At 42.2% G+C, this 17,446-nt stretch overlaps 1 protein-coding gene across 1 annotated transcript in view; it reads right to left on the reverse strand.

The window, feature by feature from the left end:
- The window catches only part of UNG (uracil DNA glycosylase), a 110,409-nt gene that overhangs the window by 21,638 nt on the left and 71,325 nt on the right, over positions 1-17,446 (reverse strand). The window contains exon 4 of the mRNA XM_077296035.1: positions 7,263-7,360. Within this exon, the coding sequence (XP_077152150.1) occupies positions 7,263-7,360 (98 nt within the window). The remainder of the gene's footprint in view (positions 1-7,262; positions 7,361-17,446) is intronic.

The raw sequence follows: 17,446 nt of genomic DNA on the forward strand, positions 1-17,446 counted from the left end.
TTTTGGTCCCTTTAAAAACAGGGTGGCACATGTTAAAGAGCTGAAACGCCTAAACCCTTCATCCAATTTTAATGTGGATACCCTCAAATGAAAGCTGAAAGTCTGAACTTCAACTGCATCTGAACTGTTTTGCTTAAAATTCATTGTGGTAATGTCTATAACCAAAATTAGAAAAATGTTGTCTCTGTCCAAATATATATGGACCTAACTGTATGTGTGGAGCTTCGGTGAACAATATTTTCACTATGTACGGCAGTACTGTGGTATTTCAGAATATAGTATAAGGGATAGGGGACTTGAAAGTTGAAATCTACCTCCTCTTCCCCATTGAAAATAAAGAGATTAAAATTAGGAAAAAAAAAAACATATGGTATTGCCATGATCATAAAAGTTTGCACAAAATCTAAAACTAACCCTATCAAACTAACCCTATGTGATCGCATTGTTCCGAGAGTCTCCTCCCAGCAGGCCCCGGATCCAAAATGGCTGCGGGGCTCCTTCCGGGTCCTGCAGGGAGGTGGCTTGCAAGTGCCTGCTAAGAGCAGGCGCTGGCAAGCCTGCACACTGCCTGTCAGATCACTGACAGATCACACTATAACATGTTGTCCCACCCTGGGACAAAGTAAAAAAAAAAATCACGTGTGGAAAAAAAAAACAACAAAACCTAAATCAATAAGTAAAAAAAATATATGTATCGTTCTAATAAATACATTTCTTTATCTAAATTTAAAAAAAAAAACAATAAAAGTACACATTTAGTATCGCCGCGTCTGTAACGACCCGACCCATAAAATTGTCACACTAGTTAACCCCTTCAGTGAACACCGTAAAAAAAAAAAAAAAAAGAGGCAAAGTACGCTTTATTATCATGCCGCCGAACAAAAAGTGGAACACGCGATCAAAAAGACGGACATAAATAAACATGCTACCGCTGAAAACATCATCTTGTCCCGCACAAAACGAGCCGTCATACAGCGTCATCAGTGAATAAATAAAAAAAGTTATAGTCCTCAGAATAAAGCGATGCAAAAATAATTATTTTTTTATATAAAATAGTTTTATTCGTATAAAAGCGCCAAAACATAAAAAAATTATATAAATGAGGTAATCGTACTGACCCGAAGAATAAAACTGCTTTATCAATTTTACCAAACATGGAACGGTATAAACGCCCCCCCCCCTCCCAAAAGAAATTCATGAATAGCTGTTTTTGGTCACTCTGCCTCACAGAAATCGGAATAGAAAGCAATCAAAAAATGTCACGTGCCCGAAAATGGTACCAATGAAAAAACGTCAACTCGTTCCGCAAAAAACAAGACCTCACATGACTCTGTGGACCAAAATTTGGAAAAATTATAGCTCTCAAAATGTGGAGACGCAAAAACTATTTTTTGCAATAAAAAGCGTCTTTTAGGGTGTGACAGCTGCCAATCATAAAATTCCGCTAAAACCACCGCTATAAATAGTAAATCAAACCCCCCTTCATCACTCCCTTAGTTAGGGAAAAATAATAAAATAAAAAAAATGTATTTATTTCCATTTTCCCATTAGAATAGGGCCGGGGCTACAGTTAGGGCCGCCTTAGAAGCGGCCAGTGCCTTCCGGTGTCATGCCGGGAGCACGAACAGAGCTTCTGTCGAAAAGGTGCCGTCCTAGACACGTACTTCCTGAGAGCTCTTACAAGATCCAGGGAGTGAAGAGCCTTCTCCAAGCGGTGGGTCGGAGCAGGACAAAATGACGGAAGTACGATATCCTCGTTAAGGTGGAAGGAAGACACCACCTTGGGAAGAAAAGTAGGGCACTATGCCCGAGAAACTAGTGAGCGGACTCTGCATCTAAAAAGTTTCTAACGTCCCTTCCATATCTCACTGGTCGCTTATTTGGTGAAAAGCTGGACCAGCTGATTTCAGACGCTACAGGAGGGAAAAGTACTTCCCTTCCCCAGCAGTTTCAGACAACCGATCCGCTGACAGCCGCAGGTTCGTTTTCGGTCCTTTCGTGGCAATTACGCATGGTCCTCCTCGGCCAGTTCCTCTGGTTTGGGGTACCGCGCCGTCAGAGACAAAAACCCACAGGCCTCGTACAGGCCCAATCCGCCTGCTCAGGAAACTTCCCCTACAGTAGGGGAATCTTCGGCCTGCAGGGGCCGCTCTCATTCTAGACACAAGCGGGCATCTAGGAAGCCCGTTCGTAGCTCGTCCCCCAGGACTTCTGGTGCCTCGGCGTCCGTTAGCTCTGCTTCCCACTCTCGCTTCCCAGGCACCTGTACCGACCAGGACTCTGAACCTTAGTCTGATGGGCCTCTTGATCTAGAGTCGCCAGGTTATCAGAGTACTATAGATACTCTCATTGAGGCCGTCAACCAGTCACTTCAGGTTGATAAGGAGCCAGCAACCTCCAATACGGATAATTTGGTGTCCTTCAAAAGGACCAAGCGTCCTCATAGGGTGTTTGCCAATCACCCGGAATTCCAAGACATAGTTCAGCGACATAGGGAGCGTCAGGACAAACGCTTTGCAGGTCAGAGATCTCTGGAGTCCAAATATACTTTTTCTCCTGACCTCCGCAAACAATGGACAGAATCCCCTCCTGTGGATCCTCCTGTTTCACGTTTGTCCTCCAAAACTCTTCTATCCCTGCCAGACGGATCATCCATCAAAGATCCCACGGATCGCCTGGTTGACAGCCTCGCCTGTTCATTGTTTGAGGCATCAGGCTCGGCACTCTTTCCATCTTTCGCTGCTACCTGGGTAGCCAAAGCCGTGACTCTTTGGGCAGACTCTCTGCATAAGGCCTTACAGAACAGTGATCTCCCCTCTGACATAGCGGAGCAAGCTAATCAAATTTTATTGGCTGGCGATTACTTAGTAAACGCTTCCGTGGATGCGGCTAATTGCTCTGCACTTACAGATAGAGAAAATTCAAATTTGGAAAATTGCAAAATTTTCACCAAATTTCCATTTTTTTTCACAAATAAATGCAGGTAATATCAAAGAAATTTTACCACTATCATGAAGTACAATATGTCACCAGAAAACAGTGTCAGAATCATCAGGATCCGTTGAAGCATTCCAGAGTTATAACCTCATAAAAGGACAGTGGTCAGAATTGTAAAAATTGGCCCGGTCATTAACCCCTTCATGACCCAGCCTATTTTGACCTTAATGACCTGGCCATTTTTTGCAATTCTGACCAGTGTCCCTTCATGAGGTAATAACTCAGGAACGCTTCAACGGATCCTAGCGATTCGGAGATTGTTTTTTCGTGACATATTGGGCTTCATGTTAGTGGTAAATTTAGGTCGATAATTTCTGGGTTTATTTGTGAAAAAAACGGAAATTTGGCGAAAAGTTTGAAAATTTCGCAATTTTCACATTTTGAATTTTTATTCTGTCAAACCAGAGAGTTGTGTGACAAAATAGTTAATAAATAACATTTCCCACATGTCTACTTTACATCAGCACAATTTTGGAAACAAAATTTTTTTTTGCTAGGAAGTTATAAGGGTTAAAATTTGACCAGTGATTTCTCATTTTTACAACAAAATTTACAAAACCATTTTTTTTTAGGGACTACCTCACATCTGAAGTCAGTTTGAGGAATCTATATGGCTGAAAATACCCAAAAGTGACACCATTCTAAAAAAACTGCACTCCTCAAGGTACTCAAAACCACATTCAAAAAGTTTATTAACCCTTCAGGTGCTTCACAGAAATTTTTGGAATGTTTAAAAAAAAATTGAACATTTAACTTTTTTTCACAAAATGTTTTACTTCAGATCCAATTTGTTTTATTTTATTAAGGGTAACAAGAGAAATTGGACCACAAAAGTCGTACAATTTGTCCTGAGTACGCCCATACCCCATATGTGGGGGTAAACCACTGTTTGGGCACATGGCAGAGCTCGGAAGGGAAGGAGCGCCATTTGACTTTTCAATGCAAAATTTGCTGGAACTGAGATCGGACACTATGTCGCGTTTGGAGAGTCTCTGATGTGCCTAAACAGTGGAAAACCCCCACAAGTGACACCATTTTGGAAAGTAGACCCCATAAGGAACTAATCTAGATGTGTGGTGAGCACTTTGAACCTCCAAGTGCTTCACAGAAGTTTATAATGTAGAGCCGTAAAAAAAAAAAAAAAAAAAAAAAAAATTCCCCCCACAAAAAAAAAATGATCTTATCGCCCCCAATTTTTTTTATTTTCCCAAGGGTAACAGGACAAATTGGACCCCAAAAGTTGTGCAATTTGTCCTGAGTACGCTGATACCCCGTGTGTGGGGGCGAACCACTGTTTGGGCGCACTGCAGAGCTCAGAAGGGAAGGAGCGCCGTTTGGAATGCAGACTTAGATGGATTGGTCTGCAGGCGTCACGTTGCATTTGCAGAGCCCCTGATGTACCTAAACAGTAGGAACCCCCCACAAGTGACCCCATATTGGAAACTAGACCCCCCAAGGAACTTATCTAGATGTGTTGTGAGAACTTTGAACCCCCAAGTGTTTCACTACAGTTTATAACAGAGCCGTGAAAATAAAAAATCTTTTTTTTCCACAAAAATTATTTTTTAGCCCCCAGTTTTGTATTTTCCCAAGGGTAACAGGAGAAATTGGACCCCAAAAGTTGTTGTCCAATTTGTCCTGAGTACGCCGATACCCCATATGTTGGGGTAAACCCTGTTTGGGCGCACGGGAGAGCTCAGAGTCAAGTGAGGCCTTGTATTTTGAGGGACGAGTTGACGTTTTTATTGGTACCATTTTCGGGCACATGACATTTTTTGATCACTTTTTATTCCGATTTTTGGGAGCAAAATGAACAAAAACCAGCAATTCCTGAATTTCTTTGGGGGGGGGGGGGGCGTTTATACCGTTCCGCGTGCGGTAAAATTGATAAAGCAGCTTTATTCTTCGGGTTAGTATGATTACAGAGATACCTCATTTATATCATTTTTTTATGTTTTGGCGCTTTTACACAAAAACTATTTTATATAAAAAAATAATTGTTTTTGCATCGCTTTATTCTGAGAGCTGTAACTTTTTTATTTTTCTACTGATGATGCTGTATGGCGGCTTTTTTTTTGCGGGACAAGATGACGTTTTTCGCGGTACCATGGTTATTTATATCTGTCTTTTTAATCACATTTTAATGGACTTTTTGTTCGGCAGTATGATGATAAAGCATTGCTTTTTGCCTCTTTTTTTTGCGGTGTTCACTGAAGGAGTTAACTAGTGGGATAGTTTTATAGAGCGGGTCGTTACGGACGCGGCGATACCAAATATGTGTACTTTTATTGTGTTTTTTTTTATTTAAATAAATAAATGGATTTATTGGAAAATATATTTTTTTTTCTTTATTTTGGGATTTTTTTTTTAATTTTTTTTTTATACATTCTTTTTTTTTTTTTTTTTTTTTACTTTATAACATTGTCCCAGGGTGGGACATCACTATATTTCATCATATCGCTGATCTGACACTTTTCATAGCAGTGTGTCAGATCAGAGATCTAACAGGCAGTGCAGGAGGCTTTCCGGCGCCTGCTCTGAGCAGGCACCGGCAAGCCACCTCAGTGAAGGACCCGGAAGGAGCCCCGCGGCCATTTTGGATCCGGAGACTCCTTCCAGAACACCGGAACAGCGCGATCACATAGCGTTGTTCCGGTGGGAGAGCACAGGGAGCCCCCGTCCCTGCGCGATGCCCCTCTAGGTCGCTGTCACTACTGACAGCGGCATCGGAGGGGTTAAATACCCACGATCTGCGCTAGCGCCGATCGTGGGCATTGCTGTGGGGTGTCAGCTGTCACATACAGCTGACACCCGCGATCGTGCCGCCGTACTCCTTTCCCGCAGAGCAGTACAGCGCATGTCGGGAAGAGGTTAAATTAGTGGTTGTTTTTAAACTTACATGTTCCAATTTCAAAGAAGACACAAAATAAACAGCATATGCATCAATAAAGACACGCCTAATTAATACTTGGTTGCACACCCTTTGCCATTGAAAAAAACATTTGGAGGCTGTCTTGTAGACAGCTATAAGCTTCTGGCACTTCTCAGCTGGAATTTTCTACCACGCTTCCTTTGCAGTTTGTTCAAGCTCTTGAATACTTGCTCCTAATGGCAGATTTCAGCTTACCTCAAAGGTCAGGACTCATTGCTGGCCATTTTAAGAACAGTCCATTTTTTAATTTTCAACCATTCAGGTGTGCTTTGGGTCATTTTAATGCTGGGGGGACCCATGATCCTTGATTCAAACTATTTTTTTTTTTGCACTGGGTAGGACATTTTGCACAAAAATTTCTCTATAATCCTCCGATTTAATGATTTCTGCGATACGGTCAAGGCCTCCAATACCAGACACAGCAAAACAACCCAACAGCATTGTGGATCCTCCATCTTGCTTAACTGTTGGTAGGCTGTTCTTTTCCTTATAATATTCATTGCGTCGTCTGTAAACAAACTGTTGCTTTGAATTGCCAAAAAGCTCTTTTTATTTCATCTTTCACTGAACAATTTCCCAGAAGGTTTGTGGTTAGTTAGACAATTAATCATAGGTGATTCTCATTTGTAATTTACCACAGGCGAGTCAAAATGCGTTTCCATACTAATTTAATGTAAAGGGTGCCAATACCAGTGTCACAGCAAGCTTTAGGCTTTTGTATTTTTCCCTCCCATTGTTTGTTTTAAATTATTGTTTATCATTTGCTTTTTTTTTTTTTCTTTCTTTTATAGAGCACTCGTGTTAAATACAACTGTTTCACTTGATTTTTTTTTTTGTTCAGGAGATATTTCACATTATATACTTAAACTTCATGTGTGCCAATAACTATGAGCAGGACTCTATATAGCCCAACATTTTCTCAATAAAATAAACAGCTTGTTATGCAAAGAAACAGCCCTCACAGAGCTTAATCATTAGAAAAACAAAAATGTTATTGATCTTGGAATATAGCGACATACAAAAGACTTTTTTCTATGTATTTTTTTCACCCCACTTAAAAAAAATAAAAATAAAATAATTTTGAAACCATGATTTAGAGTAACTTTTACCATGAAATATACTCTGTAAAAACAAAACACAAAAAGCCATAGCAGAACTGCATTTTTCCCCTCAATTCCACCACACTTGGAATGGTAATATGAATGGCGTTATTAAAAATTACAACTCGTCCTGCAAAAAACAAGCTGTCAGTGGATGGAAAAAAAAACCGCAAAAATGAAAGTGGTCTGCGAAGGGAAGATGTTAATTGTTAAAAATTCGAAAGCCTCGTTACCTGGGTGGTGGTGATACAGGTTTTTGAACACTAAAGCACAAACCGTGAGCTTGATTAGGACCATGGTAAGGATCCTGTCCTAAAATTACAACCTTTACCTGAAAATAGAAACAAAACATAAAATTAATACCTAAGGAAGAGATAAAGAATATACACAAATTAAAAAAAAAAAAATGTCTGACTGGGGAAATTCTTTTCTTTATACCAGATTAGACCCTGTGATTGAGTCTATGACTAAAATGATGACAATGACTGAAGGCTCCAAGTACAATAAATACACTGCTCAAAAAAATAAAGGGAGCACTAAAATCCCACATCCTAGATATCACTGAAAGAAATATTCCAGCTGTAAATATTTATTCATTACATAGTGGAATGTGTTGAGAACAATAAAACCTAAAAATGATCAACGTAAATCACAACTAATATCCCATGGAGGTCTGGAGTTGGAAAGATGCTCAAAATCAAAGTGGAAAATGAAGTTACAGGCTGATCCAACTTCAGTGGAAATGCCTCAAGACAAGGAAATGATGCTCAGTAGTATGTGTGGCCTCCACGTGCCTGTATGATCTCCCTACAACGCCTGGGCATGCTCCTGATGAGGCAGCGGATGGTCTCCTGAGGGATCTCCTCCCAGACCTGGACTAAAGCATCTGCCAACTCCTGGACAGTCTGTGGTGCAACGTGACGTTGGTGGATGGTGCGAGACATGATGTCCCAGATGTGTTCAATGGGATTCAGGTCTGGGGAACACGGCGGGCCAGTCCATAGCTTCAATGGCTTCATCTTGCAGGAACTACTGACACACTCCAGCCACGAGGTCTGGCATTGTCATGCATTAGGAGGAACCCAGGGCTAACCACACCAGCATATGGTCTCACAAGGGGTCTGAGAATCATCTCGGTACCTAATGGCAGTCAGGCTACCTCTGGCGAGCACATGGAGGGCTGTGCGGCTCTCCAAAGAAATGCCACCCCACACCATTACTGACCCACTGCCAAACCGGTCATGCTGAAGGATGTAGCAGGCAGCAGATCGCTCTCCACGGCATCTCCAGGCGCTGTCACATCTGTTACATGTGCTCAGTGTGAACCTGCTTTCATCTGTGAAGAGCACAGGTCGCCAGTGGCGAATTTGCCAATCCTGGTGTTCTGTGGCAAATACCAAGTGTCCTGCACGGTGTTGGGCTGTGAGCACAACCCCCATCTGTAGACGTCAGGCACTCAGACCATCCTCATGAAGTCGGTTTCTGTTTCTGCAGACATGCACATTTGGGGCCTGCTGGAGGTCATTTTGCAGGGCGCTGGCAGTGCTCCTCCTGTTCCTCCTTGCACAAAGGCTGAGGTAGTGGTCCTGCTGCTGGGTTGTTGCCCTCCTGCGGCCCCCTCCAAATCTCCTGGTGTACTGGCCTGTCTCCTGGTAGTGCCTCCAGCCTCTAGACACTACGCTGACAAACACCGCAAACCTTCTTGCCGCAGCTCGCATTGATGTGCCATCCTGGATGAGCTGCACTACCTGAGCCACTTGTGTGGGTTGTAGAGGCCGTCTCATGCTACCACGAGTGTGAAATTACAACCAACATTCAAAAGTGACCAAAACATCAGCCAGAAAGCATTGATACTGAGATGTGGTCTGTGGTCCCCACCTGCAGAACCACTCCTTTATTGAGTGGGTCTTGATATATGCCAATAAATTCCATCTGTTGTCTATTCCATTTGTACAACAGCACGTGGAATTGATTGTCAAACAGTGTTGCTTCCTAAGTGGACAGTTTGATTTCACAGAAGTTTGACTTACTTGGGAGTTATATTCTGTTTAAGGCTATGTGCACACGTTGTGGATTTGCCTGCGGATCTGCAGCAGTTTTCCATGCGTTTTTCAGTAGCATGTTAACCTATGGAAAACTAAATCCGCTGTACACATGCTGCGGAAAAAAACGGGCGGAATCGCAGTGGCGTATTTTTCGCAGCATTTCAATTCTTTGTGCGGATCTGCAGCGTTTCTGCACCCATTGACTTGCATTGAGTCAGGCACATCTGCAGCAAAACCGCAGATGTAAAAAAAGATCGGCGGTTTAGCTGCGGATGAAACACTGCAGATCGGGAGGAGGGAAGTGTGTGGGCGGAGCTGTGTGTGTGAGCACATCGTCCGATAGGACTACAAGTCCCATCAGGCAATGCCTGCTACAGTGACAGTGATTTACACATTAACCAATGATGGGATAGTAGTAGTCCCATCATCCGGCTAATGTGCTGAATGCAAAAAAAAAAAAAACACACATACAGTACAGACAGTACATACAACATAGAGTACATACTCACCAATCACCTTGATCCCGAAGCCCTTGATGCAATGCAGGAGCCATTGTCTCCTGTCAGTGTGTCACTGGAGGCCCTATAGAGCGGTGACATCACCCGATGTCACGGTTCTATACGGGAGATCGTCGTAGGACACTCATTAATTGGACTACGGCGGAAAGGGAGTATACGGTTGGTTTATTTTTTTATTTTTTGCAGGCGATCGAGGGCGTCGCAGGAATTAGGCGTGCTTGTAAGTATGGTGAAATTAAGAATATTAAAATACTTTTTTTCTGGCTGTGGTTTTTTTTTTTTTTTTTTTTTTTTTTTAACTCTTTCACTGCTATAGGATTACTAATGGTTAGGTGTCTTATTGACGCTTCTCCATTACTAACCGGGCTTAGTGTCACCTTACAATACAAGGGTGACATTAACCCCTTATTATGCCACCGCTACAGGGCAGTGGGAAGAGAGAGACTAAGTGCCGGAATTCTTCGATGCGCCATTTCTGGGGTGACTGGGAGCTGGTATTTGTAGCGGGGGGGGGGGGGGGGGGGCTATATCCATGGCCCCTCTATAGGCTATGAATATCAGTCCGCAGCTGTCTGCGTAGGCTTTCTGGCTATAAAATATAGGGGACCCCAAGGTTTTTTTTTTGGGGGGGGTCCCCCTATTTTAATAGCCAGTAAAGGCTATGCAGACAGCTGTGGGATGATATTCATAGCATGGGAAGGGGCCATGGGTCTTACCCCCTTCTCAGGCTACGAATATTGGCCCCCGGCTTTCCCCCTCTGGCGCAGAAAACTGCACGGGAGCCCACACCATTTTTTTTCCCATTTTTGTTCAAAATTAAACATATTGTTCATTAATAAACATCAGCCTTGCTATCTATAGATATAACTATGGATATATCTATCCATAGATAGATCTATAGGTATATATATATATATATATATATATATATATATATATATATATATATATATATATGGATAGATCTTTCCATCTCATTCCTTCTATCCATCTCATTCCTTCTCTCTCATTGCATCTATCTATCTATAGACCTATCTATCTATAGATCATCTATCTCATTGCATCTATTTATAGATCACTCATTCCATCTACCTATATATCTATATCTGATTCCATCTATCTAAAGATCTATCTATATCTATCTCATTGCATCCATCTATAGATCTATCTCATTCCTTCTATCTATCTCATTCCATCTATAGATCTATGATCTATCTATCTCTCATTCCTTCTATCTATAGATCTCTCATCTATCCATCTCATTCCTTCTATCCATCTTCTATCTATCTAGCTCTCATTCCCTCTATCTCATTCTTTCTATATACAGTTATATGAAAAAGTTTGGGCACCCCTATTAAATCTTAAGCTTATTAGTTTTATAAAAATTGGTTTTTTTTTGCAACAGCTATTTCAGTTTCATACATCTAATAACTGTTGGACACAGTAATGTTTCTGCCTTGAAATGAGGTTTATTGTACTAACAGAAAATGTGCAATCTGCATTCAAACAAAATTTGACAGGTGCATAAGTATGGGCACCTCACCAGAAAAGTGACATTAATATTTCTCCCTTAATTTTTTCCTTTTTTCTTTTCTGTATTTATTATTATTATTATTATTATTTATTAGTCTTTATTATTTATAATTTTTTTAATCTATATATTTTTTTAATTATTTTTTTAATTATTTTTTATTTATTTTTTTCTCTGTATAATTTGATTATTATTTGCTTTTTACTATTATTTATTGTACTTATTATTTGCAATATACCGTATATGTTCATCATTAATGTTGATTGCTGTATTTTTATCATCCGTTTATACTCACTATGTAATTTTTGTGGCTTATCTCTAATATTTTCTTGGGGCCAATATAATATTTTTGCGCCATTTGTCTGCTGCTCTTTAATGCAAGGATCTTTGTTGTGACAAAAATTATTTTTCCTTGCATATCTATGGTACTATTCATTCTGGCCCCTGTTTATACTTACATGCACATTCCCTGTTGATGACGCGCCCTTGGTTGTGCGCATGCGCGGTCTGCGTCCTTGGGCTCCTGGGCGCTGCGTCTCTGTGGCCTTGGTAACGCCGGATCCACAATGCCGTGCGTCCGGTCACGTGATGCTGTGTCCCGGGACTTCCTGGACCTCCTGACGGCGCATGCGCCGATTACGCCCGGGCTGCATCATCTCCAGGGTTAGTTTTCCTATAAAAACCCGGTGTTAAACTCCTCATATTATTCCCCCTGACGAAGGAATTATTAGCGAAACGCGCGTCGGGGCACGTGTACACGCTGATACCAATCCCATAAGGTACTTCTTATGTCCGGACTGTTTTATGTATTTTATCCCCCTTTTTTTGATCTCTGGTATAGATGTGTTATAGCTGTGTTATATCCACGTAACATTCACGTTGCTGTATTCACTCTGCCATTCCCTTTCCTTTTCTTTAGTGGCACAATGAATTCTTTATAGGTAATTGTTACCATATCATGGAGGTTTTGGGATATTATTCACAGTTTTTTGTCATTATTATTTGATACACATTTTGGGACGTTTATGTTTTATTACATAAACTAGCCCCTTCTTTCTCTTTTTTTTTGCTGTGGCACTTACGCACTTTATATATCCCCTCTAGGTTAATACCTGACATTACACAGTGTTCCTTCACACTTTTTAAAAAAAAATCTTTTTACAGCGCTTTATCACATTTTTAATTAACCCCTTAACGACCGCCGATACACCTTTTAACGGCGGCCGCTAAGGGTACTTAAACCACAGCGCCGTTAATTAACGACGCTGTGGAAAAAGTGAATAGCGCCCCCCAGAGTCGGATTTTTTCTGGGGTCTCGGTTGCCGAGGGTAGCCGAGACCCCAGAGAACATGATTCGGGGGGTTTATACCGACCCCCGAGTTGCGATCGCCGGTAATTAACCGTTTACCGGCGGTCGCAACAACAAAAAAACGCGATTTGCCATTTAATTTCTCTGTGCTCCGGTGTGATCGCACATCGGAGGACAAAGAAATAGGGTCCCCGATGGCCACCCGATAGCCCCCCAATACTCACCTATCTCCCCCGGTGCTCCTCGTGGCTCCCGATGGGCGCCGCCATCTTTTTCCGGGGAAAAAATGGCGGGCGCATGCGCAGTGCACCCGCCGCCCAGCCCCCGGAAGATCTTTGGGGTCTCGGCTGCCGGGGGTAGCCGAGACCCCAAAGAACATGATCGGGGTCGGTTTTTACCGACCCTTGTTTTGCGATCGCCGGTAATTAACTGTTTACCGGCGACCGCAAAAAAAAAAAAAAAAAGCGATCTGTAATTCTCTGTCCTCTGATGTGATCGCACATCAGAGGACAGAAATAGGGGGATTCGGGGACCCTATCATACTTACCGGTGTCCCTGGGTCCTCCTGCTTCTCCTCCTGCCGGCCGGCTTCTTCCTCGGGAAAGAAAATGGCGGGCGCATGCGCAGTGCGCCCGCCATCTGCTGCCATCTGTTAGGTTAGGGCTAGGGTTAGGGTTGGGGTTGGGGCTAAATTTAGGGTTAGGGCTAGGGTTAGGCTACTTTAACACTAGCGTTTTTTGGCTTCCGTCGCAATGCGCCGTTTTGGAGAAAACGGCGCATTTTTCTCCATTGACTTGCATTAGCGACACATTGCGACGGATTGCCACACGTCGCATCCGTCGTGCGACGGATGCGTCGTGCTTTGGCGGACAGTCGGCACAAAACGCTACATGTAACGTTTTTTGTGCGACGTGTACGCCATTTCCGACCGCGCATGCGTGGCCGGAACGCCGCCCCCGCCTCCCCGCACCTCACAATGGGGCAGCGGATGCGTTGAAAAACAGCATCCGCTGAACCCGTTGTGCGGCGCTTACAACGCTAGCGTCGGTACGTCGGCCCGACTTACTGCGACGGGCCGAGTACGACGCTAGTGTGAAAGTAGCCTTAGGCTTCTTTCACACTTGCGTCGGTACGGGGCGGTCGCAATGCGTCGGCCCGACGTACCAACGCACATTGTGAAAATTGTGCACAACGTGGGCAGCGGATGCAGTTTTTCAACGCATCCGCTGCCCAGTCTATGTCCTGGGGAGGAGGGGGCAGAGTTACGGCCACGCATGCGCGGAAATGGCGGACGCGACGTACACAAAAAAGGTTACATTGAACTTTTTTTGTGACGACGGTCCGCCAAAACACAACGGATCCAGTGCACGATGGACGCGACGTGTGGCCATCCGTCGGCAATACAAGTCTATAGGCAAAAAAGGCATCCTGTGGGCACATTTGCTGGATCCGTTTCTTGTCCAAAACAATGGATTGCGACGGATGCCACACGACGCAAGTGTGAAAGTAGCCTTAGGGCTAGGGTTAGGGTTGGGGCTAAAGTTAGGGCTAGGGTTAGGGTTAAATTTAGGGTTAGGGTTGGGGCTAAATTTAGGGTTAGGGCTAGGGTTGGGGCTAAAATTAGGGTTAGGGTTGGGGCTAAAGTTAGGGTTAGAGTTGGGATTAGGGTTAGGGTTTGGATTAGGGTTGGTATTAGGGTTACGTTTGGGATTAGAGTTAGGGTTGGGATTAGGGTTAAGGTTAGGGTTGGGATTAGGGTTAGGGGTGTATTGGGATTAGGGTTAGGTTTGAGGTTAGGGTTGAGATTAGGATTAGGGGTGTGTTGGATTTAGGGTTTTGATTAGGGTTATGGTTAGGGTTGAGATTAGGGATGTTTTGTGGTTAGGGTTGTGATTATCGTTAGGGTTGTGATTAGGATTATGGATCGGGTTGAGATTAGGGTTAGGGGTGTGTTGGGGTTAGGGTTGGAGTTAGAATTGGGGGGTTTCCACTGTTTAGGTACATCAGGGGGTCTCCAAACACGACAGCCAATTTTGCGCTAAAAAAGTCAAATGGTGCTCCCTCCCTTCTGAGCTCTGCCGTGCGCCCAAACAGTGGTTTACCCCCACATATGGGGCATCAGCGTACTCGGGATAAATTGGACAACAACTTATGGGGTCCAATTTCTCCTGTTACCCTTGTGAAAATAAAAACTTTTTTATTTTCACTACTCTGCATTATAAACTTCTGTGAAGCACTTGAGCATTCAAAGTTCTCACCACATATCTAGATAAGTTCCTTAGGGGGTCTAGTTTCCAAGATTTGGTCACTTGTGGGGGGTTTCTACTGTTTAGGTACATCAGGGGCTCTGCAAACGCGACATAACACCCACAGACAATTCTATCAAAGTCTGCATTCCAAAATGGCGCTCCTTCTCTTCCGAGCTCTGCCGTGTGCCCAAACAGTGGTTTACCCCCACATATGGGGTACCAGCATACTCAGGACAAATTGGAGAACAAATATTGGCATCCAATTTCTCTTGTTACCCTTGTGAAAATAAAAATTTGGGGGCTAAAAAATCTTTTTTGTGGGAAAAAAAATATATTTTTTATTTTCACTACTCTGCATTATAAACTTCTGTGAAGCACATGGGTATTCAAAGTTCTCACCACTTATCTAGATAAGTTCCTTGGGGGGGTCTATTTTCCAAAATGGGGTCACTTGTGGGGGGTTTCTACTGTTTAGGCACATCAGGGGCTCTCCAAACGCGACATGGCGTCCGATCTCAATTCCAGTTAATTTTGCATTGAAAAGTCAAATGGCGCTCCTTTGCTTACGAGCTCAGCCATGCGCCCAAACAGTGGTTTACCCCTACATATGGGGTGTCGGCGTACTCAGGACAAATTGTACAACAACTTCTGGGGTCCATTTTCTCCTGTTACCCTTGGTAAAATAAAGATTTGGAGGCAAAAAGATCATTTTTGTAGAAAAAATGTGATTCTTTTTATTTTCACGTCTCTACGTTATAAACTTTTGTGAAGCACCTGGGGGTTTAAACTGCTCACCACACATCTAGATAAGTTCCTTAAGGGGTCTAGTTTCCAAAATGGTATCACTTGTGGGGGGTTTCCACTGTTTAGGCATATCAGGGGCTCTCCAAACGCGACATGGTGTCCGATCTCAATTCCAGCCAATTCTGCATTGAAAAAGTCAAACGGTGCTCCTTCACTTCCAAGCTCTGCGGTGCGCCCAAACAGTGGTTTACCTCCACATATGGGGTATCGGCGTACTCAGGAGAAATTGCACAACAAAATTTGTGGTTAAATTTCTGTTTTTACACTTGTGAAAATAAAAAAAAATGGTTCTGAAGTAAAATGTTTGCAAAAAAAAAGTTAAATGTTCATTTTTTTCTTCCACATTGTTTCAGTTCCTGTGAAGCACGTAAAGGGTTAATAAACTTCTTGAATGTGGTTTTGAGCAGCTTGAGGGGTGCAGTTTTTAGAATGGTGTCACACTTGGTTATTTTCTATCATATAGACCCCTCAAAATGACTTCAAAGGTGATGCGGTCCCTAAAAAAAAGATGGTGTCAACTTGCTGGTTGCTGGTCAACTTTTAACCCTTATAACTCCCTAACAAAAAAAAAATTTGTTTCCAAAATTGTGCTGATGTAAAGTAGACATGTGAGAAATGTTATTTATTAACTATTTTTCGTGACATATCTCTCTGATTTAAAGGCATAAAAGTACAAAGTTTGAAAATTGCAAAATTTTTAAAATTTGCCATATTTCCATTTTTTTCATAAATAATCGCAAGTAATATCGGAGAAATGTTACCACTAACTTGAAGTACAATATGTCACGAAAAAACAATCTCAGAATCAGCGGGATCCGATAAAGCGTTCCAGAGTTATAACCTCTTCAAGTGACAGTGGTCAGAATTGTAAAAATTGGCTCGGTCATTAAGTACCAAATTGGCTCTGTCACTAAGGGGTTAATATATATTCTAATGAATAGTTCACTTTCTTAAATGGCCTGAGATCATTCTTTGCTTACCTTTATTCCGGACATATGGCATATATATAAATATTTAATTTTTTTTTTATATAAATTGATTATTTTGTACCTTTTTGGTTATCTCGTGTTGCACTTTTATATATTTTGTGTAATAAATTTTAAATATTATTATTGTATATTGACTTGCTACTACCCTAATAAAGATACACTTATATGAATACCTTGGTTGTATCTCTCTCTTTTCTTAGTTTCTTTTCCTGGGTTTGGTGTTTTCTCTTGTTATTTAGTGGTCTCCACTGTCTATTAAACCACACTTCATTAATTTTAATTATTATTTTATTATCCTTGAATATACGTATCAGTGTGGTTTAAACTCTTTTTTTACATAAATATTTAGCAGATCCTCCTTTTGCAAAAATAACAGCCTCTAGTCGCTTCCTGTAGCTTTTAATAAGTTCCTGGATCCTGGATGAAGGTATTTTTGACCATTCCTCTGTACAAAACAATTCCAGTTCAGTTAAGTTTGATGGTCGCCGAGCATGGACAGCCCTCTTCAAATGATCCCACAGATGTTCAATGATATTCAGGTCTGGGGACTGGGATGGCCATTCCAGAACAGTGTAATTGTTCCTCTGCATGAATGCCTGAGTAGATTTGGAGCGGTGTTTTGGATCATTGTCTTGCTGAAAGATCCATCCCCTGCGTAACTTCAACTTTGTCACTGATTCATGAACATTATTCAAGTCAAGAATCTGCTGATACTGAGAGGAATCCATGCGTCCCTCAACTTTAACAAGATTCCCGGTGCCGGCATTGGCCACACAGCCCCAAAGCATGATGGAACCTCCACCAAATGTTACTGTGGGTAGCAAGTGTTTTTCTTGGAATGCTGTGTTTTTTTGCCGCCATGCATAACACCTTTTTGTATGACCAAACAGCTCAATCTTGGTTTCATCAGTCCACAGGACCTTTTTCCAAAAATAAATTGGCTTCTCCAAATGTGCTTTTGCATACCTCAGC

The sequence above is a fragment of the Ranitomeya variabilis genome, chromosome 1 (assembly GCF_051348905.1).
Source record: "Ranitomeya variabilis isolate aRanVar5 chromosome 1, aRanVar5.hap1, whole genome shotgun sequence".
Lineage (NCBI taxonomy): Eukaryota > Metazoa > Chordata > Amphibia > Anura > Dendrobatidae > Ranitomeya > Ranitomeya variabilis.